At 35.9% G+C, this 25,927-nt stretch overlaps 1 protein-coding gene across 1 annotated transcript in view; it reads left to right on the top strand.

The window, feature by feature from the left end:
- Positions 1-7,366: 7,366 nt before the first annotated feature.
- The window catches only part of SLC44A5 (solute carrier family 44 member 5), an 89,712-nt gene continuing 71,151 nt past the window's right edge, over positions 7,367-25,927 (top strand). Inside the window, 2 exon segments of the mRNA XM_090268282.1 lie at positions 7,367-7,413; positions 13,037-13,110. Coding sequence (XP_090124408.1) covers positions 7,367-7,413; positions 13,037-13,110 — 121 coding nt within the window.

Raw genomic sequence — 25,927 nt, 5'->3', positions numbered from 1 at the left:
CTCAAATCTTTAGGCAGTAACTCAGCTATTATTGCTGCCTCTGCAACCCCACTCAATTATATCTAAAGACAGGCTGCTCTTCTCCAAAATTTGACACATTTATCCAATAACTAAGAGATGAAATAAGGGTAGAAGTCTGCAAATCTTCCAGCTTTTAGTAGCAAACTGGTACTGAACTCACACAGTTTTTGGATCAAAGTGTAAAAGATGATATTGGCATGTTTCCCGTTACCTAGCGTTAGTTAGCATTAAACTGAAGGTAGTCCTAATTGTGACCCTTCTGGGAACAGGCTACATGGACATGAAGTTTGGGTAGATTATCCAAGTGTGTTATTAACGGGCAAGACAGAAAAAGAGATACATGGGCCTACTGAGAGTGGCTTTTTGGTAGCTGGCAAATAATAGTTGTACTAGAAGGAAATTAACTATAAATGTTTAAGGAGGGAACAATAAGTACAAAGATCAGATGCCCTTGGACTTTGCTCTTGTGTACAGCCTTTGTTATTTGACTGTTAGAATCACTTAAACTATAAACTACAAGTAGAGAAATAAAGTTAATTTAATAACCATGATCCACTTTATCTCCTTTCACAAACTTATAAAATACTACTTTTATAATTGAATTCATGTATTTGCTTTTAGTTTTCCTCTAAATCCAAATAAATTTCAGTACGCTTTCTTATGTATGGCTTCTGTTTATCTTCCTTGTCTCATAACCATAAATAGTTCTTTCTCCGCATTTTTCTTGATCTTGTTTCTTTGATTTCTTCTCGTCTGTCTTTTTCCTTCTCAGCCTTCACCATAATGCATCTGATTTTCATCAGGAGCCCTAGTTCTTCCTTAAATCTCTTTTCAGCTTATTTCTCTCTTGCTTTTGTCTTGCCTTCGTTTGTCACTTTTCTCTTCCCCTTCGTGTCCTTTGCCCTGTCTGTGCCCACTCACATGCAGCTGACAAGAACTAGAAACAATACAATTCAATGGCTTGTCACGTATATTGTTAATAACAGACAGCCTACATCCAGGAGGATTCTAGCCTTGCTCTCTTTCGATGTGCCCCTGGAGGATTAAAACCAACGATGGAGCAACCCTTCATGGCCATTACAAAAAAGACAGATGTCAACTCACCAGGCTCATAGCAGAAAACTGAAAAATAGGATCTTTGATTGCCAAAAGCTCAGAGAAAAAATATTTTTATCAAGTTGATGTAATAAAAAAGTGGAACAGTGCTTTGAAGACTGTAGAAGAGATAAAAATAAGATTTGGTGCTCAGATGATAGGTGCATGTCCTGTTTCCCCTCTGTGTTTAAAACCATTAAAGAGAAATTTATTCACCTTCATTCCAGTTCATGAGGTATCTTTGTGGAGCCGTAAACTCTCTCTGTGCTATGACACTTCTCTTCACAATATCCTGGCAATCCAGCAAGACAGACATGCACACAGGGCTGAGAGGCTGCTGAAGTCGAATTGCCTCTGGTTTCACTATTTACTGTCTTGTCAACACCCTGGTTCAGCTCCCATTTCCCTAATCCTTACCCCTCTACACTCACCACGCACACCATCCCAGGTTGTTCTCCATCCCAGTGCCAGATAAATCTAACTAAAATGCTGCTTTTCATACCTTGCTCCTCTATTCAAGAACTTTCATTTAGAAATGAGCTGAAATTGTGGTCAGGAATTACCTAATTTGCCAAACGATTTTTTAGTAATAGCTTTTGTATCAACTATACAGATTCGGCAGGATTTCCTCCAAACGAGATGATGATATATGTCGGCGTGAGTCACAAACTATCCAGTCCTTTAAAGTATAAAATAGTGTAACTGTGGAATTTCCCGATAGACAAATCCAAAGTGAGGACTACTCAGTCATTCCATTTTACTCACCTCGCCTTGTACTGCTCCCTTCCTTTTACCTCTATGTTGTGCTCACACTGACTATCTCAGTTCCCAGGTCAACCCGGGTCTCATCTGCTTTCAGAACCTTTGCATTTGTTGTTGTTGCTTTTTTAACCTGAAACACAGCCTTCACCATCTCTTTATTTTTCTTTCTCTCCCAGCTTTATTAAGATAATTGACATAACATTATATATGTTTAAGATAACATATTTATTTGATACATATATATTGCAAGATAGTGTTAGCTAATCACATAATTACCATTTCTTATTGGTGGTGAGAACATTTAAGGTCTAGTGTCTTAGAAATTTTGCGGTATATAACACAGTATTATTTACTATAATCACTATGTTGTACATTAGATCTCCAGAACTTAATCACCTTCTAACTGAACAACATCTCTCTATTTCCCCTGCCACTAGCGCTCAGTAACCACCATTCTATTCACTTTTCACAAATTGGGCTTTTTTAGATTCCACATGTAAATGATATCATACAACGTCTGTCTTTTTCTGTCTGACATTTCTCTTAGCATAATGTCCTTAAGGTCTAATCATGTTATCACATATGGCAGGATTGTCTTCTTTCTGATGGCTGAATTATACATATATATAATTTTGTCTTCTTGCATTTACCTATTGGCAGAGATTTAGGTCATTTTCATATCTTGGCTATTGTGAATAATGCTGCAAAGAACAAAGGGTACAGGTATCTCTTCAATATCCTGTTTCATTTTCTTGGGATTCATACCCAGAAGTGGGATTGCTAGATTATATGGTAATTCTATTTTTAATATCATGAATTTGAATCAAAACAGTAAGGTACTCTCCACCTCTTTAGAGAGCCATTCAGTATGTACCCTATCCTTATTATTTTCTTTCATAGCATCACATCTGCTTCCTTCCTAGCAGTTATCACACAATCTGTCATCATTGTATTTGTTTATCTTTACTTATTTATCATCTGTTTGCCACACTACATTGCAAGCTCCGTGAGAGTAGGCATATTGTCTGTCTGGTTTGTATAAAACATACCACAATACTTGGCACACAGAATGGGTATCAAATAAGTATTATGTAAATAGAAAAATGAGTTGAAATTTTGGTTCCACGATGCTAATCTTGTCTGTTTTATAGTTTCTATCCAATTTTAGCCAACCTCCCTTCTTCTCTTTTCCATCAGCTATATTTAATTTTGCACCTTTGTTCATGTACTTCCTTTTGCATAGAATGGAATTCTCTTTTCTACCAATCTTCTCCGTAACTCAAAACTTTAAACCATCTCTTATATTTAAAGTGTCTTACATACTGTAACTCACACTGAAAACTTTCTCCATTCTATCTAAATCTTTCCTACCCATGGTACTTATTTTTACCTCTACATTTTAAATTGTGATTTTTAAATATTAACCTTTTAAGAACATTTCTCTTTTTTTGATTATGAAATTAGAGTATTTGAGGGTTAAGATTATATTCTTTTCCTGCTTTATATCTCCTTCAGTCTTGATTTGATTTACCTTCATCTTCATCCTCTCTCTCTCTCTCTCTCTCTCTCTCTCTCTGCCCCACTCTCCTCTCTCCCTCTCCCCCCCCCTTCTCTCTCATATACACACAGCTTACCATAGTAGCAAATAGTACATGCCTAACCATGGGAAAAAAATGCTAAAGAGGTTTTATGAGATCCTTGGAAGGAGAAAATTACATCTGAGTAAGCCTTGGAAAATATGGGTTCTACATGAACTTACATCTCAGAAAGGCAGAAAAGAGCATAGTGGTAGGAACAGAGACTTATTATGTATATTACATTATAGTGCTTGGTTATTAAAAAAAATGGGGACCATTCTTGGATGATATTATAAGATTGCCTAATGACTCCCAGACTTACTATTAAAATGTTATTCTGAATATCTTATGTTGAAATGAAAGAAATTTACTAGCATAGTTTGTGATTTTTTTTATGTCTAATGATTTTTAAAAGATTTATATTAACTTAAGAAAGATTTATATTTCAATATTCACCTTAAGACAATTGCAATTGTATATATTTACAAAAGCTGCATTTAAATTTAAGAATTCATTCCACTGAACACTAATGTCAAGAATTATTTAGGTGATTGAATATTAAATATAAAATTATTCAGATATAAGATCTAACAATTTGCTGTTTTACTGTTATTTATATTAGCTCTGGAATATGTTTCTCTGGGAAATGAATCTCAGTTTGCCTTGAATTCTGTAAAAATATACAATATTCAGTTTTTCTCATTCAATCTTATAAAATGTTTAATATTTAACCATAATAGTTTCAGAGGAAAACACTCATTCTTTGGTATAATCCATTTGGGTTGACTAGAAATTATTAGAATAGGAAAATATTATTTTTAATGATTATTTAAATGAATCTTATTAATAGCTGTGATGTATTCTGTAATTTGTCTCCCTGAATATCCATTGCAAGCCATCCTCTCTCTTGCCTGCTCTATTATAGAAGCTCAAAAGCTATACTCAATTTTCCTAATCACCTTTCTCTGTTTATCTTATTTCATGTAGCATAATGCTATCCAGGTCCATCCATGTTGTTGCAGATGGCAAGATTTCATTATTTTTTGTGGTATATATATATATATCCTTCATCTTTATCTGTTCATCTGTGATGGATACTTAAGTTGCTTCTATATCTTAGCTGTTGTAAATGATGCTGCAATGAACATAGGGATTCATCTGTCCTTTTTAGAATCAGTGTTTTGGGTTTCTTTGGATAAATACCCAGAAGTAGAATTGCTGGGTCCTTCTTTGTCTCTTTTATAGCTTTTGTTTCAAAGTATGTTTTCTCTGATGTAAGTATTTCTAGAAGATCAATTCTTAACATATTTTAAGGATATCAAAAATAAATTAGTATAATGAGATAATTCAGCCATCTATTTGTAGTTGTTAAATGTAATCTGTCTTAGATTTTTGTTCTTATTATAACTGTAGTTTGTGTCCATTGTGGAAGTTTTGGAAAAATAGAAAAAAATGAAAGAAGAAAAACAATCATATGAAATCATACTACCCAGAGATAATGACTGCTAATATTTTTGTATATTCTTTTATCTTGTTAATAATTTACATATATTATGAACACATGATCATATTACAGTAGGTTCAGTAATCTATTTTTTACTCACTATATCATGAACATATTTTTATATAATTATCATTCTAAAAGTTGTTTACAACGTTTGTTATAAACAGTACAGTGTCTTAAATTCTTATAAATAAATTCTTGCTACAGCTCTACATATTTCCATAATATAAATTACTAGAAAATAAATCATTATGTCACAGGACATGAGGCTTTCTAAGTCTCTTATCATAAGTAGGCAATGTTTGATATTATTAAGATTTTGTGTCACAAATAGTAATTTTCTCATTTTAATATGCATGCCTTTGATTCCTAAAGATACTAACTCTTTATCATATGATTATTAGGAGACATGAGTATTTTAATTTTAGTAGCTGAATTTCAATAACCATCCCAGACATGACAATTTTTAGAATTTCATTATTTCAACAAATATTTTTGAGCACCTACTCTGTGTTTATATATAGAAGGAATTCTAATCTACTCCAAGAAGATCAAAGAACATTCTAAATTGATATGCATTCCCTGCAAACTTAGTTAATGACTAATGCTTACTTAATGACTAATGACGTCCCAGTGCTGTTCTAAGCTGAATCTCCTAGCACCTTTTCTGTGGTCCATGATACCAGATGTAATTGGATAATAGCTGTGATCCAACTCTCATTTTACTAGCAATATGCAGAGTAGTTTCTACCCACTGACAGAGTCTTGAATATTATGCAAGTTTTACAAAGATGATGAATAACATAGTAAGAGCAATTTTGTTTGACCTCATCCCATTTTAAACAAAAGAGACATTTATATGGGCATCACTTAAAGTTCTCTATGTAAAAAAAAAAAAAAAAAGAAGAAGAAGAAGAGGTTATCTTTCCCCTTCAAAATATAAATCAAAACAACTACTTTCTCAAGGAAATAGAAACCCAAATGCAAACAGGATAGAAAAAAAGATTAACCAGAGAAGATAGAGAAGCTTTAAAAATCAAATTATTCAGGAAAGATTAATAAAGCAGGTACAATACTCAAATATTGTTATATATGACCTAATCAATTTTCATAAAATCATTAATGTCCTATAACTTTTAGGGTATGGAGTTATTTGGTATATTTTATTTCTTAGCAACAATCTAAAATATGCTAAAAATTAATAATTCCACAAAGCTAACATGTTTTTCTCAACAATTGGATGCCAGAATTATCTTCTAAGGTAGATGTAACCTGGAAGTCATCTTTAGAATTTTTAAGAGACTTGGAAAACTTGCATTAAGATTGAACACTTGGAAATACAAGGTCATGTAATAAAAAGCTCATTTGTGCTTTCTTATTAATTTTCTAATTCCAGTAACAGTGAAATTCTTCAAGATAATCTTTAACCTCTTATTAAACTTGTAGAAATAGCCAGTGTAACTTGCTTATTTCTAAAACCTCAGCTTCCACAGACACAAAGTGGTATAATGGCATAGTCTAAATCTGTGGAAACAGATAACAGAGAACTTTTGAATTTTTGATTTTTTTACTAATCAGAGTGAGAGAGTGATAGAGAGAGGAAGAGAGATCAGTTTGTTGTTTCACGTATTTATGCACTCATTGGTTGCTTCTTGTATGTGCCCTGATCAGGGATTGAACCTGCAACCTTGGCATATCAGGATGATGCTCTAACCAACTGAGCCACCCAGCCAGGGTCTGAGAACTTTTAGATAAGGTGTCTGAAAAGGGGAAGAGAAGCTGGAAACAAGGAGGGAAACAATTAACCCTTCAAACAGAAGCTCTTAGAGAATGCTTCTGTCATAACATCACCAGATTCTCTCCACTACTAGTCAAGAGTGGAGGAATAGAGCTACAGTATTTTTTAAACTTACCTAGAACTTTATTCTCAAATAGCCCCCAATTTTTTGAGTCTTCTGACTAATTAGCATCAACTCAGATAATCTGTCCAATTTAAAGCACACTCTGCAGTTTCCCAAGTGTGTTTTGGTGAAGATTGGAAGATGGCCCCAAAGTGCATTGTCTTCTCACAAAGCTTCTGGGAAGCAGTCATTCTATTTGCTGGAACAGACTTTTGCCATGAGAACCTGAGCAGTAACAAATGACTTAATGGCCTCATTCAGGTGCCAGCAGAACCACAGAGGAGCAATGCTTCTAGACTGTGGATTACAAATGCTGCCGTTTCGTAGACAGATACACCCAGGTGACACCAAGAACTTTCGAATGAGAGGGGATTGTTTGACTAGAATTGGTAGCTGTGGACAGTTTCTAAACTGACTCATTAGGCAGAATAGATGATCTGTCAGGGAATAATGACTTGCAGGACTTCCATTCTTGCTCTAATGCTTGATATTAATGACCTTTCAGGATGGTTGAGATCATTCGAATTTCATCTGCCAAAAAGAAAGAAAACCAGTAAATGAATCAATTTCTGAATGAAGGTAAAAAGCTGTCCCTGCAAAGGAAGCAGAATGACTGTTGTTGGAGAATGAGAACAAATGTGGAACTGAAACATGCACTTAATAGAGAAAACTCTCTTACTACCTCTGAATTGAATCTAATTTTTTTTTTGTGTGTGTGTGATTTATATACTGGAGACAGTGATGTCCAGATGGCAGGCTTAAGCTTGACAAAAGAATTGAATTCCCCAAACAAAACATTCACCATATAGAGCCCTTAAACCCCCAAAACCTGAAATTTGGAACACAGCGCGGTGAATTTCAGCAGAGTCTGTTTATGATACATTAATTAGCCTATCAGTTTGAGATGTGCATACTAATCATTCGTAGGACTTAGATTGCTATATGTCTTTAGCATGTGCTAAATGCTGCCGTAGAGGACTACATGGTTTAGGTTAGAGGTCGGCAAACTTTTTCTTAAAAGGTCCAGGTAGTAAATATTTTAGACTTTGTGGTGAGATGGTTTGTATTAAAACTGCTCAAAACAGCTGTTGTAGCACAGAAGTAGCCACACACAATATATACATGAATGAGTGTGGGTATTTTCAAATTTTTTCATTTATAGACATTGAAATTTGAATTTTGTATAATTCACATGTCAAATATATTCTTTTTTTAAACTACTTAAAAATGTAAAATTCATTTTTAGCTGTCAAGCTATGCAAAAAATAAGCAGCAGGCCAGATTTGACCCATGGACTGTAGTTTGCCACTATCTAGTCCAGGTTATAATAAATAAAAGATAATTGCCTTCAGGTTATAATTGATGGAAGATAATTGCCTAAGTATGTACAAACAAATTTCTATAAGTCTACAGAGATGAGAGGGCTCTCTTCTAGCTGGAACCTTAACATAGGAGGTGTCATTTGGATGTTAAATTTTAAAAATTTTTAAACATTTTTTTACATCTACATTCACTTATTTGATACTCACAATTTTAAATTCATATAACATATGACATTGAAAAGTTTATTATGTTTATCAAGTTGTGTGTGCTTTTTTTTATTATCATAAGAACACAACACGAGGCCAACTCTCATCAAAATTTTAAGCACTCGATACAGTATTGTTAAATTTAGGCACAATCTTGTATTACAGATCTCTAGAACTTATTCATTTTGCATAATTGAAACATACCCATTGAACATTAGCTCCTCATTTGTTCCTCCTCCAGCCATTGGCATCTACCATTCCACTTTGTTTCTATGAGTTTGACTTTTTTTTTTTTTTAGCTTGACTATTTTAGGTATTTTATGTAAGTGGAATCACGCAGTATTTGTACTTCTATGATTGCCTTATTTCCCCTAGCCTAATGTCCTCCAGACTTATTCACATTGTCACATGCAAAATAATTGAAATCAGGATCTCAGACAGATATCTACACTCCCACATTCATTAAAGCATTTGTAATATCCAAGATATGGAAGCAGCTTAAATGTCCATTGACAAATAAATGTGTTTAAAAATGGGGTGTGTACATACAATGGAGTGTTAATCAGCCCAAAAAAGGAAGGGAATCCTACTATATAAAGCATAGGATTTTAGTAGATGGAGTGGAAATCCACACTGGGGTACTTTTGAGAGTAAAAGAGCTCATTGTTAATGGTTATGCCAGGACAATAGCATAAGCCCTGGCTGTTCTATAGAAATTGGGACACATGGCCCTGACCAGTGTGGCTCAGGTGGTTAGGCATCAGCTCACAAACAAAAGTCTGCTGGTTTGATTCCTGGTCAGGGCCCAGGCCTGAGTGGCAGGCCCCATCCCTGGTTGGAGCATGTGAGAGACAACCAATCATTTCTCACTCACATTGATGTTTCTTTCCCTCTCTTTCTCCTTTGCTTCCCTTTTCTCTAAGAATAAATAAATAAAATCTCAAAAAAAAAAAAAAAGTGGAGTTTATGGTTATTCTGGAGGAAGAATCTGAAGAGGCCATGAGCAGAGAGCCCTGAGTGCAGTCATAGGAGAATTCATGGCGTATTCAATGAAATGAAAGTCCAACTTGGCTTAAGTACATTGAGAAGAATAGAAGGAGATGAAACTAGAAAGATAGTTTGGCACCTGAAGTAGGATTGAACTTGTAGGTTCTTAAACATAAATCTAAGACATTTGGAGATGTTTCAATAGCTGGTGAAGAGGCACTACAGTTTTTAAACAATAAAGTGATATCATCCCATATCAGTGATGCCCATGATGTACAGAATGATTTGGATCAGTCAGAGACTGCATGCTGGAGCCCAGTTAGGAGGCCATGGCAATAGTTTGAAGAGAAGATAAGAGAATCTGGACTGAGTCCAGGCAGTGGTAAGAGAAAAGAAGGGATGAATGGAAGACACATCAAAGAGAAGGAATCAAAAGAACTTGTCAATTGAATATAAAAGACAAGCTAAAAAAAAGGAAAGTCAAAGGAAGCTCCCAAGATTTTATGTCGAGGTGACTACAGGTATTCTATAGCAGTGGGTTAAAGAGAAGAGGGGAAGGGAAATGTGCAAATGCATATATAATTGGGATCCTATTATTACTGTAATTTGGAAAAATGCATATTAGGTAATAATGGTAGTTTTGTAGTTTTACTTTGAAAATATTTTTATGCCAGGGTAGCTAATCTGAATAAAGTTTTTAATAGAGAGTGAGCAGCTTATTTTGAAAAAATCGGACTTTGATTTGGAGAAAGAGGGTGAGGTTTGGGTGCATGTTTCTCCACAACTTATTGTTTTGGTCTTCTTTCTGGGACCCAGGGGGGCTGTAACCCATTTTTAGCTTGGTATAATGGTTCTTAGTGCTTGCTATGAAAGGAAAACTGAGTCTACCTGAGGAAAAGGTATAACAATGACAAGTATCTAGCTAGAATATGATTCAGGATGATATGCAACCAGGTGCTGGTATCACTCAGTTGCCTCAATAGCTGTCTTGAGAGACTTAAAAATTTAACAAAATTAAATCCTTGGTTTTAAAAAATAACCCATTTCTTATAGAATAGATAGGATTGTTCCAGATGCCCTAAAATTAAAGGGAAGGAACAATAATAATGTGCTACAAATTCTAAAAACTTGAATTAATCCTCTCCTATGTTCCTGACTCACCAAATGATGCCTAAGTTACGTTTTATATTTTATTCAAATTCAACTTTCTAAGCAATGATTTTCTTTCTGGAGGGTGTATGTCTGTGGAAAGGAGGAGAAACAGATGACTTAATAGAAAAAATGGCTGGTAATTGTAATTACCTGAAAGTAAACACATACACAAACACCCACCCCCACACACCTATTTTTAAAAGGAACATTTTAAAATAACAAAGGGAATTGAATCACTAGAGGAATGAAATCAGAACTACAAATGTTTTATCTAGAAAAAAACTTTTCTGATTTTTGAGACTATTGAATTCTGTATTTATAATTTCACTTTGCTCAACGTTCTTCTTTGTTTAAATTAAATAAAATGAACTACTCTGGCTGTGGGCTATGGTCTGCTATTTTTCTAAAGCAGTGTATCAGAAAAGCAAAACAGATTTAGAAGCATTATCCTCCCTGGTCCCATAATAGAATCAAAAACACCTCAGGGGGTGAATTATTGAGAAATGCTATCCCACCATTGTGAGAGACTGCTGGGGGAAATGTTGTGTGGGCACCCAGTAGTGCATGGTGCTGCAGTATGTCCTTGGTACCAAAAAGAAATAGAAATAGTAGTGTAAAACCCCATATGGAACTATAACTTCAACTAAAGCCCATTCTTCAGTGCCAATAGCTGCGGAGTGTGGGTTTTATTTTTTAACAACTTCCTTTTGGGCTCTGCTGTTTCCCTTGTGTTCAGTCTTTCAAAAATTGGCAATGTTTCTTTCATTTATCTTCCTAGTATGTATGTTTATCTCTTCCTGTGCTTAATATATAACATTACACATATATAACATTATAATACTATGTAAAATTAGGTCATTATAAATACGCATTACAGTATATATTATATATAATGTAAATATACAACTATAAACATTTAGGTATATAACCTGCCTTGTGCATCTGATCTCATCCCTTTCTCCCTCTTCTTGGTAGTTATGATTACACACAAGGGCTTTGATAGCTTGAAGACTTCTAATTAAAGCACACCAGTGTTCTAGTTTCCTCTTCTTTAGCTCCTCAGCTGCAGGCATTTCTTATTAGGTATTGAGCTATTTAACAACTGTTCTGACAGAATGAGAACCTAATCTTGAGCGGGATGTGTCAGAACTCACGTGAACCAGAGATAGCTTTTTTATCCCCATGAAGATTTTTGCTTTCAATATTTGTTAACAAAACAACAACACATAACTAGAGCTCTGTTTTCTTCTCATTTTATTATTACTTTTATAATTTTTAAATCCAACCCAAATTTCTGGGTTGAAACTGAATTTAAACAAATGATAGTTTGTGTCTGCATTGGCCATGGTAACCTTTCTCTATGAAAGGTGCATTGCCTGTTGTGGGGTAGTAATGATGTGTGTGGAGTTTTAGCTATGGCTACTTTGAATCATTACAAAAAAATTTAATCATATTAAATACTAAATGAAAAAGTTTGGCATTGGAGGCCTAGTTATTTGCTTGCCTCTGCAATTTCCTCTCTCTCTTGGACCTTAGGTAAGTCAACTCACTTTATTACCACGAAGAACCTAATGATATTCTTAGGAAATTTACAGTGAAAGCAGTAAAAGTATAACAAGGCTTTATTAATGTAAGATATCGCCATGTCTGTTACTGTACAATTATTACTTATTACTACTACATCACTAAAAATAGTGTGTAACTTCAACCTGCCTATGCTAAATTATTAGAGCATATCCATGTGCCCCAAAGAGCAAGTTTTTGCTATGAAAATTCTCATGTGCAATTTTAATCTCATCAAACATGTTGAATTTTTATTTTTATAGCTTTTATCTTCCAGACCACTTAGAAGCTGAACAAGCTATAATATTGGGAATACCAAATACTTTAGTTGAAAACCTCGAGTATCCCTGCTGGATCCTGGCAGATCACTGAATGTTATGAGCCAGATTTTCTCTAAACCTAATTCGATGATATCTGGCTTATAGGATAGCTGTGAAAATTACAGTTTTGAGTTAGAAGAATAGTTGCAACTCTATTTCCCATAGAAAGTTTAAATAGTCCTTTATTTAATAACAGTACTCTTAAATATGTATGTAGAAAAAAATAGAGACAGGGGTGAATGAAAACGGCTTATTTTTAAGAATATACATACTACGTGTTGGGGAGGCATGAAGAGGAAAATAATACAATCAAATAGTTTAAATTATAGTTTCAAATAAAAAAAATCATTACTTGATGTTGGCATTATCTTATTTTTAAAAACATTTACAGAGAGAAAAAGAAAGAATAAATACTAAAAATTTGGGGGAGCTTCTTCAGCCATGAAATTATGACCCCTTTCTTGCTCTGAAGCCTTCGCTTACAGAAATACATGTGATCTACCTTTCAGAATTATTGGATATAAAGTGGCATATCATTCTATTTTGTATAGCAAACAAGAATTCATCATGAACCCTTTCTAATTCTTTATTCTTTTTTTTTTTTTTTTTTTTTTTTTGTCTTTAGGGATTGTACAGATGTTCTGTGCTGCATAATCTTCATATTGTTCATTATTGGCTACATTTTTTTAGGACTTATAGGTAAGTAAATACAGGTATAGAAGATATTTAACATTTGCTAATGGAATCTAAGTCAATGTCATACTTTTAACTTTAATCATTTTCTTCCCAAAGCCATTTTATTACTGATTATTGTCTTCTGGAGAGAATGTGGCTCACCAGGACTCACTGCATAAGAGATGCAAAGAAAAAGAAACACAAAGTAGTTTTTCTAAGGAAAGCCCAAATTAGTTAAGTAAATACAATTATAAAGAATGAAGAAAAAACTATGGTTTCTTTTAAATAATTTTTACTTTTGAAGTTCTATTAACCAGCTAATTATGTTCATGTTACTATTTACTAAGAAGAACTAGGGCCTAGATCAGTTGAAATAACATATAAACATTTTTGTAAGAAAATTAAAGGAAGAAGAATTATTAAGAATTTTACCTGAATATGAGAAAATATGCATAGGTTATATGCAAGTAATACCCCATTTTATACACGGGACTTGAGCCTCCATGGAAGGTGGGATCTATTATGATAACAGTAATAGAAAGAAGAGTCTGAAATGTAAAAAAATATTGCTAAAGATATTTAATGTAATTTCAGTCTTCTTTCAGAGAGGACTATCTTGTGGTATGTTGAAATAAATCTAAAGGTCATTTAGCAGAATAAAAAAGAAAAAAAAAAATAAAAGAATTTCACCAGATAATGTATTTACAGGTAAGAAGTCCTATTGTCTTTGCCTAGTGGAAAGGATATACTGTTGTTTATTGTTAGCTTAAAGTTTTTTCTATGAAAGTGAAAATGAAGAGAGAAAAATGCAGAGATTTTTTTATTTGGATTTTTTAAAAAACTACCAAAGGAACTGTATGAATAATTTCTGTAAAAAGGTTTTGCGATTGCATATGAATTTATCACATTTTCCCCCAGAGACTCTAAGTCCTTTTCTTTAGATGTTGACCTAGGAAACTTGGATATATTATTATTAAGGTGGAAGCTATAAAAGTCAGATAACAGCTCCTAGTACCAATAACTAATGCCTGGACTTGATGTGAATAGAATGAATGTATTAGTAGAAAAAAGGCTGTGCCTACCTAGGGAACAATGGAAAATACTCTTTCCTGTTTTTCAGTTCTCTCTTCCATTAAGAGAAATTCTTTGAGAACAGCAATTGAAAGTAATTTCCAGAAGTCATCTCAGTAATACCATGCAAAAACTACATAGAATTGGAGAATTCAAAAAGCAACGGCAGGAAAATAGGAAGGAGAGAAAGCTAAAGGAACATAAATCACAAAACTAATATACTCTAAGGCCTTTAGAGGATTCCTTTGGTGTTTCTTTAAACTATTTTAATGTCTAAACATCAATTTAGTTTTTAGCATAATACACCATCCATAAATTGAATATTATAATAAATTGAATTTTCTTTTTTTTTAATGTGATTTTATTGATTATAATATTATATTTGTGCCAATTTCCCTTCCCTCTGCTCCCCTCCACCCGGTGGCCCCCCCTTCCTCCAGTTGTCCCCCCCTTTTAGATCATGTCCATTAGTTGTGCATACAGTTCTTCTCAACCTCTCTCTGTCTATTCCATTCCCTCCTACCATGGTCCTTAATTCCTATATCATCTCCCTCCCTCTCCCCATTCCCCCTCCCTGTTGACCTCCCCCCAATATGTTCCCCGTATCTATAGTTCTTTTTCCACTCTCGTTGCCTGTTTAGTTTTGCCTTTGTTTCAATTCCCTAGCTTCTGTTGTTTCTTGTGATGCAGTTTTCATTTTAGATTTCATTGTCTTGATCCTCCTTTTTCTAAACCAGTCCCTTTAACATCTCATATAACAGTGGTTTGGATCTAATGAACTCTTTCAGTTTTATTTTGTCCTGGAAACACTTTCTCTGTCCTTCTATTCTGAATGACAATTTCGCTGGATAGAGTATTCGTGGTTGTAGGTTTTGGATTTTCATTACTTTGAATATTTCTTGCCAGTCCCTTCTTGCCTGCAGGGTCTCCCTTGAGAAGTCAGCTGATAGTCTAATTGGGACCCCTTTGTACATAATTCTTTTCTTCTCTCTTGCTGCTTTTAAGATTCTCTCTTTATCTTTAATTTTTGACATTTTGATTATAATGTGTCTTGGAGTGGTTCTCCCTGGGTCCAGTTTTTTTTGGAACTCTCTGTGCTTCCTGAACCTGTAAGTCTATTTCCTTCCCCAAGTCTGGGAAGTTCTCCTTTATTATATTTTCACTCAATTTTTCAAGTTCTAGTTCATCTTCCTCGCTCTCTGGCAAACCAATGATTCTTATGTTGGGTCTTTTATAGCTGTCCCAGAGGTTTCTGATCCTCTCATCGTTGCTTCCCATTTCCTCTCGCTGCATTGGTTGACTGCTTGTTCCTTCTCCATATTCCAGTTTGTTGAAATGAACTCTGGATTTTTTTCCTCACCATCTGTCTCGTATGTGGTTTTGTTCCTTTCGTTATGAGTGTTTTTCACTTCTTTCTCATCTTTTTCCAGATCTTTTGTGAATTCTGTAAGCCACCTGATGACAATGGCCCAGAACTGAGCATCTGACAGGTTTCTTATCTGTTCATCTGTCAGATTTTCCATCTGTTGCCTGGTGAGCCGTGCCACCGGGATTTCTGTAGTTGTCTGCCTCATTTTGACAGATGCGTTTTGATTTCTTGGGCCGGCTGTAGGGGGCAGTGCCTGTGTACTCGTAATGACCCAGCGACCGGCGCCGTTCAGCAGCCTTTCTTGCTGTGCCGTGGTGCTTTGTCGTCACAATCCAGCGACCGGTGCCTGTCTGCGACCTATTTCGCAGCCCTGTGGCGCTTTCTTTGGGGGCGGGGGTCCAAGATGGATTCACACAGTTATTCCGCTAGGAGACCGGGATCCGTCCTCCCGCCCCCCTGGGCCTCACTGTTCAAGGCGATGTGGTGGCTGCTTTCCCCAGCGTTGGGGTCGCGAGCTGCGGGGGGTTCGACTGCAGCCAGGGTTGTTCTCCCCGCCGCTGTCCCAGGTGCGACCGCAAACAGCGCCGCCCCCTTTCACTCTTACCTGCCCAAAGGGCGCCGCTGGTTTATAACTTCATATGTTGGGCTTCCGTGTAGTTTTATTTTCTGGAATTTCTAGTTATCCTTTGTTTTGAAGTAGTTGTATTCCTCTCTAGTTGTAGAGGGAGACCTAGCGTGTCCATCTAAGCCTCCATCTTGGCCGGAAGTCTGAATTTTCTTATTATGCAACTAATGGAATTTTAGCTTCTCTAACTTTGGGACACATTTTTCTTATCTATGGAATTTTTGTGTTTGTTTTTACTTTTTATCACAGAATTGATATTTGTTGCATAAGAGAAAAGATTTGGAGTCAAGCAGATGTAGGGTTTCCTTAGATTATTTGGTAGACTTGAACTTGTTTCATAACCTCAGGTTTCTTACTGTGAAATATAGAAACACTGCCTACTTTGCAGGGCTATTGTGAGAAATAAATGAAATAATACCTAACTACAGCAATAATGCAACATAATAGTACTAGATAGTACTTCCTTTGCTACCATGTGGTTCTGAATTTTAATACATTGCCTTTAAAAGTAATTTATTTTATTGTTTCTATGGCAACCCATAATTTTGGTTATTATAGTTTGAATGCATACAGGAACTTCAAAAGGATCTCATACTGTGCCCAGAATCTTTACATCAGGAGGCCTTATGGCATAATTGAATAAGTGTCTCCTCCATATTTCAGAGCCAGTCTGTTCAAATCCACAGAGAAATTCCTTCTGTCCTTACAGAAGCTGGGGAAGCCACTGCAACCCTCTGTCCTGTGGAGACAGGAGAGGGAAGGGCTGGGCGTGCTACCATTGTCCCCCCTGGAGCAAGATAAGAAGTCCCCCTCTCTTTAGTATCTCCAGATTCGGTTTGTAAATGCCTTACTTCACATGAGGAAATCAGAGGATAGGTGTTCCTCAATGCAAAACTGTGTTCCGTATTGAATTAATTCCACAATTCCCCCAAATTAGTCCTGAGGCCACTGATTAAAATGAGTGGCTCACCAAGTTTACTAAATACATATACTTTCTTTACCTGAAATACAAGAAGCCTTAGTAAATTGTTTCTAAGATGAATATAACTCTTCAGCTCTGTCCAATGTTGGACCAAAAGAAGGAGGAAGGGAAACAATGGGCAGAGGTTACCTTACCAGGAGTATAAAGAGTTTTTTGACATGAAAGAATGTGTACTTTTATCTGAGGAAAGACGACACTAAGGCAGTTTCACTGGTGTTACAAGTAGTTTGGCATCTTTAGCTGCTCTGTTAGATCAGAACCTTCTTAAGCTTATCTTCCGTCCATGTTTTACCATAAAACAGCTATGCTTCTCACAAATTCTGCTGAGGAAAAACTGGTTTTTGCCCTTTATGTGGAATATGGCCAGCTAGCATGCAACAAAGGCACTTGACATTTGACTGATGAAAAGCAGAACCACTATTCAAGTGGGTGAAGTGGAGTATGGGTAAAAGGTAATCAAATCTCTTTGAAATATCAAACTAACATTTATAATAATAACCCTCTTTTGTCCTACTTCACTGATGGTTGCTATTCAATTATTTGCTCACTAGAAAAAAAGAATAGGAATATTTCTCATGCAAATTGTTCCTTGCTATCCTTGTGCTAACATTATGTATACAATAATAGCACAATTTTAACATTCAATAATTTTTTTTCTTTTCGAATGGATTTCCAGTTGAATGAGTTATTTCCTTGTTGTATTTACTTAGGTAGCACTTGGAGTTCAAGTCCAAAGTTTTTGTAAATCTTCCTTAGGAATAATTATTGCTATTAGTTGAAACAATTGGAAGTTAACAAAAAAGCAAATTAATGCAAACTAGATTAGATCTCTGTCATCATGCTATGAAAAGCCCAAGCCACTTGAAGAAGCCATGTGTAGGGTCTTGGTCAACAGGCTCCTCTGAGCTCCCAGGGATAGATAATGACGATCAGCCCTATTGCTGTATTAAGCCAGTAGATTGAGTTGGGGGGCAGGGTGTGTAGCAACAATAGATAAGCAGAACACAATTTAGTACCTGGCTTAACAAAACCTAAAACATGGATATGGTTTTGAAACTAGGTTCAGAAGCCCATTTGGATGGTGAGGAGACTGTTGACAGTTTAAAGCAAAGGGAAGAAAATGCAATCCAAAGCAGGAGGGAAGGGCATCTTGCTACATATTGGTGAAATATATGGCACACTGTTGCCAGTAGTCATGTGGGAAATAAGAGATGTACCTAATGAATTCAGTGATCTAGCTAAAGTAATCACTTTTAAGAGAGGAACCAACTCTGAAGGGCCTCACCTGTACCCAGACCTAACTTAGTGAGGTGGTGAGATCCAGACCTTGAACCTGAGCCTGATGCTTTAATTGGATGAGACTCCTGCGGGTCTTGGAAGATGGTCAGTGTATTGTATTTGATAGTGAAGGGAATGTAGTCAGAGGCTAGATTCTGGTCATTTTAACACATGCCTGCAAATTCTCTTCCATTCCTTCCCCTTAAATCTGGTGAAGCTTGGGATTGCTTCTCCAAAAGAGAAATGAGCCAAAACAAAGCAGATCAGTAAAGGGCTTTGACATGTAGGTAATTTATAGATCAGTGCGAAGAATTAAAGAAAGGTTATCATGGGCAACTGGAAATAGTATGACTGAAAGTATCAAGTACAGAAGGAAGGAAGTTTACATAGTTTAGTCTTAAAATCTTTATGAAACAAGGCAGAATAAAGAAAATAGTTAATCTGGTGATCAAATATGGTCAACTTTGCCCCCATCAATTCTAGTACTAAAGTCTATGTTTCTTGTTTTGGGGTAATAATACAGTCACATGTCTACTTTTCCATTTATTGCTTAATGAAACCCAACATATCATTCTCTTCCCTGTTGTGAATTGCTCCAAAACACCAAGGAGGGAACAATCTTATTTCCAGTTCTAAGTGGGGAGAGAGACCTTATAGTCTACTGATACTTTGACATTTTAAATGGTGCCATTGGTGTCATTTCTTAGCTGATTGCTCATCAGAATCCTTCCACCACTGTAATGGGTTCTACACTAGGATCCAAGGCTATAACTTTTTATGTCTTTGCACTAAGCTTGGTGAGTGCTCCCCAACGCATAACTAGTGTCAGTAGCAGCCCCTTCCCTTAGGCCCTGCTATTAAGCCAAGGTCCCAGGCCAGACTCTGCCTTCATGGCAGCTTCATTTTTGGGCTTATATTCCATTTGGCCTACGGACATAGTTCAGGGTCAGTCTGTTCTGTCCTAAGCTGAAATCTCAGAGAGAAAAGTTTGGGTTCTTATCCCTTCCTTCTCTTACAGCAAATTGGACATGAGAATGGGAGAAACCATATTTTTCTAACTGAGTGGTCACTCAAGTGACTTTCTGAAGAACAAAGAAAATTCCAAGATGACTTTTTTATTCTGTCTATGCAGAAACACAGTGAACAGTTTCTCTGACTAATGAGCAAATAACTATAATTTTAAAAATTAATTTATGCTTCATTAGGCATCTTGTTGTAGTTTATGAGCTTGGTGTTATGGTTCTAAAAATTGAGAGTGACTATGGCAGGAAGTCACACACTGTGCTTTTATTTATTTTTAATATGTTATTTATTTATTTTTTAGACAGAGGAGAAGGGAGGGAGAAGGTGAGGGAGAGAAACATCAATGTGAGAGAGAAACATCAACTGGCTGCCTCTCAGATGCCCCAAACTAGGAACCTGGCCCGCAACCCAGGCTTGTGCCCTGACAAGGAATCAGACCGGTGACCCCTCGCCCTGCAGGACAATGCCTAACTCACTGAGCCACACCAGTCAGGGCCACACTCTGTGCTTTTAGTCTGCTTTGGAACTACAATACGAGCCTACCTATCAGAACCCAGCTTGGAAACATTGTTTTAGCAAAGTAAAATAATTTCTCCCAATAAAAAAGCAAGATATTTAAAGAACTTTGGTTTCACCATTTTTAAAAATTGTTCTAGTCAGCATCATGAAAAATGTACTATATTTGTAGATAATGGAGCCAGTATTAAATGTCATTTTGCTTTCTTTACAAATATATAATTGTTTACAAATTCAACTACATACTTACACTTCTTTTGGGTTTGGAAGCATTCATTTTAAAAAGAAAGCACTTCATTTTGACTCTTACTTGAACAGATTTCTTTCAGTGCTGAGTGTTACTTGTATTTTGCTGAATACATGCATTCCAGATGATTTCAAGTGGAATATCACTAGTGTGAGAGACTGATCTATGCTCAAGGACACGGCCCTACCCTCACCATTGGGTGGCAGAGGCCACCTGTGAAGTGATAAACAACATTTTTCTTATCCAGGCAACTGGGTACAGGGCTTCTTCCAAAATGCTTCTACAGCAGCAGTGTCATCAACGCAGATTTTCAAATTTGCTATCATGTGTCCTATTATCTGCTTCATTGCATTTGTAAATTGCTTGTGTTAAAAAGCCATAAGCATAATTTGGCAGGCCTGTTCCTCACATATTAAAACAGTTAAAATGCACCTTTATGGGATACAAAATAATGATTTAAAAGCCAACATTGCCAACCAGCAAGTGTTTAGGGAATGCTGTAGCTGCCCCAAACAGATTTGCAGTTAATTTTTAAGTGTCAGTGCAAGCAGTTGGTCTAATCACGTTTTCTCCTTGACAGAGGGCTTTGTAATGGCTGCAACTTCTGACTCAACCCCAGAGCACAACAGGAACATGCTTTGCAAGTGTTTGAATATTAGAGATAATGCTGGATAATGATACTTGCTCCTGGTGCTTCAGTGATGTACATTTCCTTGACATGAGTGAAAGGAAAATTTGCCTGAGTCAAGTTTTTACCCATCTCTCACCAATTTTTGTTTATATGCTATGAATCACCCAAATAGGAGTGTTTAACAAATAATTTATCTTCTCTCTTTTCTTTCTTCCTTACACACACACACACACACACACACACACATGCCTTACTGAAATTGGTCTATTAAAATTATTTCTAAAACAGTGAGAAAATTAAGGGAATGAAATGATCAATCCTTATTGGTACTGGCTGTTGTATAAGTGTCAGTTTGGTTTTATTCACCAGTAACCCAGGCAGTTTAATTCTAGAGCCTGTTCTCTTAACCACTATGCAACCTGCCTTTATTTACTAAAGAAAATGAGTGGGGATTCTTTAAGTAATGAAAGTCACTGAGAGGGGGTAAGCTAGAACCCCCAGATATGGGGCTAATATGTTTCTCTCCCTCCTTCTATTCCCTCTACTCCAATTCCGCACAGAGTTGGCTTGAAACAACAAATGTCAAAAGATGGCACTGGGGCATAAGCAAAAAGCAGGTGTTCTTTTGCAAGCAAAAATCATAAACAATCTGATAGCTGCAGCTTTGCCCCTGTAAGTGAGTATGTGCCATTGTTTACATTCAGTGATTGTTTGCAAAATTAGCCTATATTATGCACCCACTAAAGAGAGGAGCACATTCTGTATGATAATACACGCCTATTAATACAGGTTTAGTTTTTCCTTCAGTTAAGGATTGTATTGTAGAAAAAATAAAATTATGTCATCTAGTATCTCCTTTGGGCATTTTTTTTTTTTTTGGCCAGAAATATCTCAAAGAACTTTGTGGATTTTTAAAAAAAGAAATGTGTTTACTAGTAAGTATTACTAATAAATGTTACATGTAGCATTTTCAGATATAATAAATTACATCCATTTTTAGGAATGGTGACAGCTCTTTCTTCATTTAAAGCAAGGGAGCGTTGCCAATTCTGGAGCTACAATTAAGCAACTAAAAACTAAGATGAGTGACCCTGGATGTGTGATGTCCTTGAGTTTTTCAGGGAAAATCTGAATAGAAAGAGAAGAACCTACTGAACAAAACCTTATTGCACGGCTGGCACTGACAACAACATTATGCTAAAGCAGCCTTCCTGTAGTTTGTTACAGAAGATAACCTAAAACAGTGCCTCCACCTGTGTCTAAAACCATACTCCAGCTTGCGCATGCGCCACACTGGTTTCTCCGTTCCATCCCCAGCACCCATCATCCCCTACCTCTCACAAAGCCTTTGCCCACGTGTCCTTCTGATGGAAGTCTCTTTGTGCCTCCGTTTATTTTTCAGGTCTCAGCTCCTGCATTACTGCTCCAGGGACATCATCCCTGACCTCCCTCATTTGGTCATTTGCCCCTTTGTACCACTTATTGCTCCTTGGTAGTGTTTGTCAGAATTGTAATTTCATATTTGTACAATTAATTCATTAAGATCAATTTTCCCCAATAACCTACAGGCTCTGGGAGAACAAGGACCTTCATATACCCAGTGTCTAGCATGATGCTGACACATGGGAGGTACTCAAAAAATATTTGTAGAATGAATGAAGAAAAGAAGAATACATTTCTGTCATTATTATTTCCAACTTCTTCTTTACCCTAAAAAAAAAAAAAACTGGCTTCTACTGTGAATAAAAACCTTGAACAGGTTGTTAATAGTGGTAGACTAATATCAAATTAGAATAACTGGAATAAGAAGTACATTAAAGTAATCAGCATAGAGTCAGTCTTGTAATAAAAGAACAAAGATGTTGTAAAAAGCCTAACTTAGTTTCGTGGTTTACTTGATTGTTTGCCCATTTCCTTTCAATTCTATGTCTATTTTTTTAAAAAGTTTTAAAAATATACTTTGTCCCATATTTTGCCTACTACTCTGACCCCTTCTATTTCACAGACTCCAAATTTTAGAATGTATATCTTCTGTTCTTTTTGCTGTCCGATGTGACAGTAAATTCTGACAAAATAGAATCTGAAAACCTTGTATCTCTAGTTTTTTTTGTTGTTTGTTTTTACTAAAGTCTGTTCTGTCTTGCTGAATATATCTAAAGTTCTACCCTTGAATAAGCTGGTGACTTGTTCAGAATATAGGCTGAATATTTTTAATTAGTTCCTCCATCTCTCTCTACCCCTTCTTTACCTTGCTCTGTCCCCTGAGAAATTGCTATATAATTTATAAGTGTTGCATCAACAGGTTCTCTTGTCCTATGGCTTTAATTTGTTTTGATCAGTGAGAACTATCAACAACAGATTGAAGGGTAAGAGAATGAGTTTGTGGATTTTATTTATCTGACTCTTGCTAGTACTTCTTTCTACCTAAAGCCCTAATTCCTGCCAGTCAGCTCTTTCTGTTTGGCTTGTCACTCTGGATACAGATAGCTCCTTTCTCTCTCACCTTTTCTTTGTGTCCCCAACTCTACCCATACCTTTGTAAATATTTCTTTATTAAACTCTCTTTAATTATTATTGGTGAGCAACAACATGTGTTTCCTGCTATGACCATACTGTATTCTAGAAGACAGTGACGCACCCTTGAAGAGTATTTCTGCCTAAGTAGTGCTTTAAATAGATCTTCATGTGATATTCTACTATTCCATGTAACTGGCTACTTCTAGAAGATTGGGGTCAGTGTTGGCCCTCCCCTTCTGCCAATTTGTCACAGGAGCCAGGTCAGCCTTTGTGAGTAAAAGTCCATGTTATAAAAACCCAGTCATAATCTCATCCCTGTGGTCATGATAACTTTTTCATAAAATGATTGAACAAGTACTTTTCCATCTGATGAGTAAAAGATACCTCTATAGAAGGGTCTTTACTAAGCAGCCACATGAGATATCAGTATTTTCATTTTCTGGGTTCATTTTGAGGTCGGTCCTTCAAGTTATTTAACAAAGTTTCTTGCTATTCATTGTTTAATATTTTTCTTTTCCAGTCTATGATAATGTGGCCAAAGGATTGGCCTCTGTCTATGAATAGGTTAGTGATTCAGGTTATCTCTTCTTCCAGTCAAAGTAAGTAACTAGAATAGTTACTAGGATCAGTGTCAACAGATCCTCCTTAGCCACCTAGAAATCTGGGACCTTTCCTTGAGCCATAGGTATGGGTTAAAGCAGTGCCTCAGGAGTCAACACATTATTGTTGTGAGCAATCTTCTAATGAACATTTCTTGTGCCTTTATGACTTTCACAAGCACTGAATGAATATACTGCTTCAGTTCAATAACAGCATGCTGCTGGGCACAGCCAGCTTTAGGACTGATGGATCAGATAGCATCCAGTTCATGATGGGCTTCTTATGTCATTGGATGATCATTCAGGGTCCAGGAGCTACTTCTCAAAAGAATAGTTATTTGCTGAAAGAACATGGATTTTCTCCAATACCCTAGGGACCTCCAACTGTGATTCTCTAATAGGCATTTACCACAGGCCCCATACAGCATTCTGCTCTCTGATAGATATTTTAAGCACCAGTGAGTCCATTCTGCCATATAGATATAGTGGCAGAACTGCTTGTACAGTATCATTTAAAAAGCATTTGATTTCTCTGGGTCCTACTCAAATATGGCAGGCAATAAGTGTTGCTCCTCTTTCTTAATAGCAGCAAATGAAGGTGCAGCAACTTACCATTTACTTTAGAGGAAATATCACTAGTGGGCTCCTCAGATTTTTATTGGAAGACCATTTTATTTTTATGAGATTCATTTTTCATCCATTAGCATATATTGTTTTTCTAAGGTATCAAGATTACATGCTATCCAGTATTCTCCAGATCTTATCTGCATGATGCCATCAATGTAAAGAATCTATCTGTGTGGTATCCTGTGGAGTAGGATATTATCAAACTCTACAGACAAAATTGTGGCAAAGAGCTAGGAAGTCCTATAAAGTTGAAGGAAGATAGTGAAGATGCAGTACTCTCCCTACCAGGTGAAGTAAGTACCCCTGGTGTTTTCTATTTATTGAGAAGGGCAAAGTTTTTGCTAGATAAACTGCTGCATCCAAGGTGGCAGAAGCTGCTGTTATTTGCTTTAAAGAGAGACTACAACTTAACAGCAGCTACAATTAAGGTCATGGCTTGGTTAAACTTAAGAGAATTCATTGTTGTTCTTCAGAAACCATTTCCCTCTGCACTGACCAATCAGCATGATACTATAGTTCCCTTAGAAGAATGTGTTAATTATGAATTAGTTATTATACGAAATGCAAATGTGTTCATCTCTATATTCTCAAAGTCTTTATGTGTCTATCACAGGGAAGGTCTAGTGAGTGAATGACAGTGAATAAAAAGGTGATGATTAACAATTCCATTGAATGACTGGGAACTTGACCCTATTCTAGACGGGTACTTTAAGATACCACTTTCATGTTAACTTTCTTTTAGGAACTAAGTTATATAGCTATCTGATACTGTATAATTGGTTAGGCCCTACGGAATCTTTTAAATCAAGTCAAGGAAAATATGTATTAAATTACACAGTGAAGAAAATAAACTACTAAAATTCTATAATTGTAGCTATAAGTTAAAAACATAACACAAATCAAATAGAAAAAGAGGATTTAAATATTATGAATATTTTTTAAAAATCTAGTGTTTTGTATTATGTAAGATAATACTGATGTAGGTACTGACAGATATTCTAGTTTGTAAATAGCTTATTTAAACTTACAATAACAATAAATACAGTACAGTACTGTAAAAAAATACAAATAAATAAACATAATGAATATTTAGATTGAAGAAGAGATGATTTAACTGCTTCCCTCCATATATAAAATATTTTTAAAAGCTATATATTGATTGGTCATCTATTGTGTAGCAAATTACTCCTGAATTTGGCAATGTAAAATTAACTTTTTCTATCAGTGTCTGTGCTCAGAAATTGGGAATAGCTTACCCAATGGCTCTGGCTCTGAGTTCTTCATGATGTTGCAGGCAAGATGTAAACCAAGGCTGCAGTCAACTGCCTTCATTTGAGTCCATTCAAGAAGGCTCCC

The sequence above is a fragment of the Furipterus horrens genome, unplaced genomic scaffold (genome assembly GCF_987537825.1).
Source record: "Furipterus horrens unplaced genomic scaffold, mFurHor1.1.pri manual_scaffold_3, whole genome shotgun sequence".
Lineage (NCBI taxonomy): Eukaryota > Metazoa > Chordata > Mammalia > Chiroptera > Furipteridae > Furipterus > Furipterus horrens.
Note: the sequence above shows the minus strand (reverse complement) of the source record. Positions and strands in the feature narration are given on the sequence as shown.